The sequence below is a fragment of the Protobothrops mucrosquamatus genome, unplaced genomic scaffold (genome assembly GCF_001527695.2).
Source record: "Protobothrops mucrosquamatus isolate PMUCROS unplaced genomic scaffold, P.Mucros_1.0 scaffold4375, whole genome shotgun sequence".
Lineage (NCBI taxonomy): Eukaryota > Metazoa > Chordata > Lepidosauria > Squamata > Viperidae > Protobothrops > Protobothrops mucrosquamatus.
The window spans coordinates 78639-85124 of record NW_015390289.1 but is presented as its reverse complement, the minus strand read 5'-3'; the positions used below and the strand labels follow the sequence as shown (position 1 = coordinate 85124).

Below are 6486 nucleotides of genomic sequence, written 5' to 3'. Positions count from 1 at the left end.
TATTTGAATTTGGACTATCAAATCAAGCCAGTGGTGGGATTCAAATATGTGAACAACCGGTTCTCTGTGTGGATGCCGCTTCCGGAAGTCCATTCTGGCCTGGGAAATAAAAAATTAGCTACCGGTTCTGCTGAAGTGGTGCGAACTGCCTGAATCCCACCACTGGATCAAGCTATATATTTCATCTCTGCTAGAATATAATTAGAGAGCCAGTTTGTTATAGTGGTTAAAGGTGCCAGACTAAAACCTAGGGGAATATCCGTTCTAGGGGGGGAAAAAATGGTGTCAGGGTTACCTGTAGCTCTGAAATCTCAGTTGAATGAAGTTCATGAAAGCTTATGTGGCCTTTTCAGGTTTTCTGTGCAAAGTAGTGTGGGAGATGAAAGTATAGCCCCCTTCTCATATAATAAGATAGGGCTAGAACAAACCTGAAATAGGCCCCCACAGAAGTGATTTGAAGCTTTAACTTGAAATTTATGCTGTTTCTCAATAAGGACATACTATTTGTAATCTGCTGAGTTTTGTGCAATAGAAATTGTAAAGTAGATAATTCTGTGTATATTTAGAACATAAGGACTGGAACAGTAAGGAATAGGGAACTGAAAGTAGCTGATGGATGCGGGTTCCAATGTACACGGATATATGTGGAAAGTTATGTTCAGCAGAAGGTCAGCAAAAGTCAGCAGACCATCTGACTACAGTCTTAGAACGGGAAAGGGTATAAAGAGTTGGGTCTGGACCTGATTGATTTGCCATTGGCCTATAGCTGTCCTTTTGGAATTGCTATACCATATGGTCCTCATTGCAATGAGTTATTAATGTAAGTGATGTTGTGTTATTATGCTTGCTATGTTCCAAATCATTAGCAAAATAAACCTCTGAATCTTAAAGTAAGAATTATTGTTTTGTGTTGCTGTCTCTTGTCTTTTCCATTGGGTTTTCCCACAACAGTAGTAATGCAGAAAAAAAGGCGATGGAGACCAACCAGAACATTGATGAAACTCTATATACCATTGAAGGCATTATAAACATAATTTCATTAATTAAATGCATAGAACCTTCTAGAACAACTTTTTTAGTTAGTTGGTTTTCAGATAAGATGGACATGCTAGTAAAAATTGTGTTTCAACAATGCTGGACTATTCCAGGAAAGTCTTCATAACTCTAAAATAGTGATTTATACAATAGTATGCATCAAATAATTTCTAAAAATTACAAAACAGCATCTTAAAAATAGAGATCAATGCATTCCATTAATTGTGGTAAAAATAATTTTAATCAGCTTTACATAAATGGGCAGTACTAAAACTTTAAAATTCAGAAAAGGAATTCTAAATTTGGAAAGATTTTGAAGACTGAAGGCCCTACTTAAAATTCAAGCAATATCTTCTTTAGAAATAGATAGGTAAAAATGTCAAATTGGCAAGATGGAGCAATAGATGGTCTATATGACTAGATTTAATAATATGCTAATTGGACTAATTTTATATTAACATTTTATGGTTATATTCTTAGTTTCTACAAATGTTATTCACTTACACATTATCCTATGTATTTATTTTGCTAAGTATGAAACATATTTAACTGCTATATTTTGGATTGTATTTTATGGCTGTTATTCTCATAAATGTATATACATATAAAAGAACCTTTGGATTGGGTTAGAAAAGCACCTTAAGTAATGTACCTTTCACAAAATTTGTGGTCGATGTTTTGGACCCTTGATTTCCCTAAACATAGTTTTATTTTGTACCAGTTGAAATTTCTAACAATGTTCTCCTCTTTTACTATTTGTGCATGCTTATTGGTGGAGGGGTGAAATTGAACCTATGAAACACCATTGATATTCAATTCATGGTGAATATGTAGACATATCACTAAGTATTTCAGTGATGTTGAGATTTTCTTTTTCCAGAATTGACTAATTTGATCAGGGTTTGTCCATTTATTTCTTTTCTCCCTTCAGTTAGTTGCCAATTCAAATAGGATCTGTAACATCAAACAATATGTTTTATTTTTGTAGGCAGCCGGAGTCCACTTGATCAGTGTGTACTCAAGTCCTAATGATCAGAGTCTATGGGCCATTGACAACAAATGGAATGTTCATGTGCGCACTGGGATTACAGAGGAAATGCCAGTAGGCACAAATTGGGACCAGGTTCCAGGTAAAATGACTTAACAAATATATGCTTTGGTTGTAACTTGAGTATTGTCAATGCTCGGCCCCATCTTAATTAATGTACTTAAAACCTTGTAACACATTTTTTCTGATCATGCAACAAAACCTACTCCCTCTTCCAGCATCCTAAATTGTGGCACTCAACAACAACAACAACAACAACAACAACAACAACATATAGTTCTTAGTTGTGAAGATTAAAAATTATGAAGATACCTTTTTTTGTTTTGTTTTTATGCTTTGATTTCATTTATTCTAATGATAAGTTTCTTCTGAATACAGTATACGTAGTATCCGTCTCAAAGCTGTTTCAGTGGGTTTGTACTTCAAATGTCTTGGCTTTTAGGGCTTCAGGCAAGTGAATTGGTAATAAGCATGAAGACTGTATGGGCGCGTTGTCCAAATGGAGATGTAGCCCGCCGGTATGGCATCACAGATAAAAATCCTGCAGGTGATTACTGGAAGAAGATTCCAGGAAATGTTTCTTGTTTGGCAAGTGAGTATATCTTTGTGTGTGTGTGTGTGTGTGTGTATTAACATGTTATGTAGTCTTTGGGAGATTATAGCAGGAATTCTATTTATTCAGGATTAGAAAGCTGAAATATACTAGCTGCTCTAATCAGTTTGGTCTTAATTTCACACAACTCCTCTCTACATTTAGATTTTAAGTCCCCCAGACAGCCTTGCAGAGATCTTATTTAATTGTTTTGATCTCCATTTGGAATAACACACTGCCACTGGCTTAACTCCTTACCATAGAACACATGAGCTATTCACTATCAAAACAAATGCAGACCATGCAAGCAGATATCTGTACACAGACAAAGTAATATCAAGCAAATTCTATTCTAACAACTACTTTCAACTGAATAATTGGACTTTTTCTGTTTTCTGTTTATTTTTTGATTTAAGCAAAATTGGAAAGAAAATGTTTGTTTCTCCAAACTTAGTTTACACGTTTAATATATTATTATTGGTTGGTTGCACACTCAGCCTGATTTTTAGACTGAGTTTGGCATTTTTATCCACCTTTCCAATCCTTCCCAAGGACCTGGGATAGTCAAATGTTGTTTACTGGTATTAAAGGTAGCATCACAGAATGTAAGCTGTTCCAAGTAAAGCAACTGCCTTTTGTAATTGACTGGTGGGGATTTTTTCAGTGCCAATGGTATCCAAGCAGTACTCCATTGTTATGGTTGTTATTGCAAAGGCATTAAATCAATGAGAAAAGTTAATGCTGACCTCAAATCCCATTGATTTCAATGGCCATATTCTTAAGTATAATTCAGCCTTAATTTTTTCTAGTTGGAGGTAAATTAGATTTCTTGAGTTATTGGTTCTTATTATATACTAAAACTAATTTGCTGTTATTGTTTCCCAGTTACCCCTCTAGATGAACTATGGGCAATTAGTTCTTCAGGAAATCTCATTCAGCGCCTCACAAAGACATTCCAGCATTCTCATAACATGCAGAAACACAGTGATGCTTCTATATCGTTTTACTCTGATGGTTTTGAGGATGAGTGGGAAGTGATATAAAGTGAATAACAGTAAATAAGTAAGAACACATCCTTGGGAATCCTGTCACTTGGGAAATGCCAAGCTTTTGAAGCCACAAACATTTTATAACATTATCTTTTTGAGATATAGGAGACTAATTTATATAGTAGTCCTTAAATTGTTTAGTAAAACGTCTTGTTCAGTATATCTCAGGTGAGGCAGGCAATGCGCTTAAAGAAATTGTGAACTTGTCTTTATTCTAGAAGTTGTACTTTGACTATAATGTATCAATTTAACCTCATTAACAGCAAAATGAATTTGCTGCAGCATGCAAGCTAATGTCTGTACTATGTAGAAAGAATTTCTGTTATATTACCTATTTCTCAACTGCTGAAAAAACACTATTTAGTTTTTATTTTGGACATTAATCTCTTAGGAAAAAAGGGGGTATGCCTTTAATAGAAAGGAATAAAATACTGTAATTTTTTTTCAGTGGAAAGCTACACAATTTGATGCTCAGATTAAAGTTTCGTTATAACTTTCAGAGCTCTACTGAATTTTCACTCTGATTAACTGGGATAAAAGCATTAGTTCCCCTTATTCTTCTCTAACTTTGAGTCTCTTGTGAATTGAGATTATAACTGTCCAATTTCCCAGCCATGTTAACATGTTGAATGAGAATTGTGGACATTTTGGTTAAAAGGTACCTTGGAGGGCTTCTGGTAAGGGGAGATTTCCTTATATGTTTTTCCAAACAATTTAGGCTTTTGCTCCACAATTGCCTATGAGAGCTAAACACAATATTATAAGTCATTTCCATAAAATGGGGGTGGCTCTGTGGGTGAGATTCAGTACCATATTTAGCCTGACAGAATTACGCCTGTGTTCATAGTAGATTCTGTATTTCCTTTTTACCATAATTTATAATCAATTCTAAATATAGTACTAAAGAAGCTTATCCCAAAAGAAAGGTTGTGGTACTCACCAGGATTTGCCTTTATAATAGGAAATTTTAGCTACATTAGCTAAATCTTGCAATGTCTTATATTAAAATGTTTACAGCAGAGATGCTTAAATGTATAATTTACTGATCACTGCAGCTTATGTATCATAATTACTAAATTTCTTAAGAACACTGTAAGACAAAATATTATCCCAATAGTTTTCGTTTATAGTGCTTTTTAATATATATATATATTTATTTATTTGAGACCTGAATATTTGAAGCAATTATTATTGAATCTGCAAATGAGCTAACTTAAGTAATACTGGATGAACCTGGGTGGAGATAATGGGATTTTTTTCTTTCTTCTAAAGCTGCCTGATACAACCCTGTATCAATGGATTTTTTGCATAAGAACTAATTTTGGCACCATAGACATACTTATTAGCAGCAGCAGCACTTATATGATTAATGCTCTGTTCCTGGTTGATTCTTTTATTTTGGGATGACCAAGTGGCTACATTTGTTTTGTTCTGAGATCTCATTTATTTGAGTCTGCCTCAGGGTTTTTGTAACCAACTAGCTGTCCATCTATCTCTAGTTCAATTGGCATATTTCTTTGGAAGCCCTTTGGCAGCTGGGATTCCAGTGCCATCACTTCTCTTCAAGTCTAGAATTTTTGAGCAAATGGAGTGGCATTATGATGCACTTCTGGCCGAATACTCATATTCTAATAATGAAAAAAATGACATACTTGCATTTGTGTGCAGCCAAAAATATGTATGAATGTTTGCATGTATATAAACACAATAACACTGTTAAAAATGCGCCCTTCTTTCATTAATTGCTTAGTTTGCTAGATGTTTATATGGTGCATAATAGTGTTATTGGCTTGATTCATAAATTGGTGTTGACAGCTCTTCTAAGCCCAATGAGTTCTTTTGTATCTTCTAACAGTCTGAAATGTTTTCCATCATAGTTTCACTTCCATAAACTTGTGATTTTTTCTCAATGAGCTTCAGATAAGTGCAATAAACTAGATTTTTTTTTCTTAAAAGTGTTTTTGTTTTGATATTTAATTTTGGTATGTATATTTATGACTGAGTAAAACTATCCTAAGTTGAATTTATGGAGCTATATAATGAAGATTTTGATAAAATTAATGCAACTTCCAAGAAAAGGGCGGGGTATAAATATAATAAATAAATATAATCAATCAATCAATCAATCAATCAAAACCTTACAGCTTCTTTTTCTAGGTTGCAAAGATTTTTTTTTAAAGAACTTGTTATTGCACTCAACAGATTTGAATTTAAAAACTATTATGGATTTTGGTCAAAGTACCCAGTAAAAAATAGTTTTATATCATCTTAAAGAACTTGTTATTGCACTCAACAGATTTGAATTTAAAAACTATTATGGATTTTGGTCAAAGTACCCAGTAAAAATAGTTTTATATCATCTTATAGTAATAAAGGTATTTGTTCTATTACTTGCCACAATTTTCCTTATACAAGAAATAGGCTCTTCAGGTTATACATTACTACATTTTAAACTCAAAATGGATAGAGTATTTACCTGTGAAATATAAGAATGACTGGGATCCTTGAGAAGCTTATATCTCCACTTCTTTTACAATTTTCTGTTTAAGGATAGTTCTCATTGCTAGCTAATAATAATAATAATACAACTCAGATAAAAACAAAGCTGTAATTAAAAATAAATGAATTAAAAACCCAGCTGTTTTATGACACCTTAAAACTTAAAATACTTAGTATAGTTAAAACTGTTGTGACTTAAAGTCCAATCAGTTTAAATGCCCCAAACCAGTATTGAAAACAATGACTTGCCTGATCATAGACTT

General features: G+C 33.4%; 1 protein-coding gene across 1 annotated transcript; it reads left to right on the top strand.

The window, feature by feature from the left end:
• The first annotated feature begins 2009 nt into the window (after nt 1-2009).
• On the top strand, nt 2010-5447 carry LOC107298926 (tectonin beta-propeller repeat-containing protein 2). The gene is made up of 3 exons (XM_015828284.1): nt 2010-2165; nt 2526-2675; nt 3561-5447. Exons 1-3 carry the CDS (start codon nt 2132-2134, stop codon nt 3716-3718), a joined length of 342 nt encoding a protein of 113 aa, XP_015683770.1. The 5' UTR covers nt 2010-2131; the 3' UTR covers nt 3719-5447.
• The last annotated feature ends 1039 nt before the right edge of the window (nt 5448-6486 follow it).

What these genes read in the sequence shown, in the direction of transcription:
- LOC107298926 (XM_015828284.1), top strand. Translation starts at nt 2,132, where the DNA reads ATGCCAGTAGGCACAAATTGGGACCAGGTTCCAG. An exon ending in AAATTGGGACCAGGTTCCAG is followed by an intron (nt 2,166 to 2,525) that starts GTAAAATGACTT and finishes CTTGGCTTTTAG; the next exon opens with GGCTTCAGGCAAGTGAATTG. An exon ending in AAATGTTTCTTGTTTGGCAA is followed by an intron (nt 2,676 to 3,560) that starts GTGAGTATATCT and finishes ATTGTTTCCCAG; the next exon opens with TTACCCCTCTAGATGAACTA.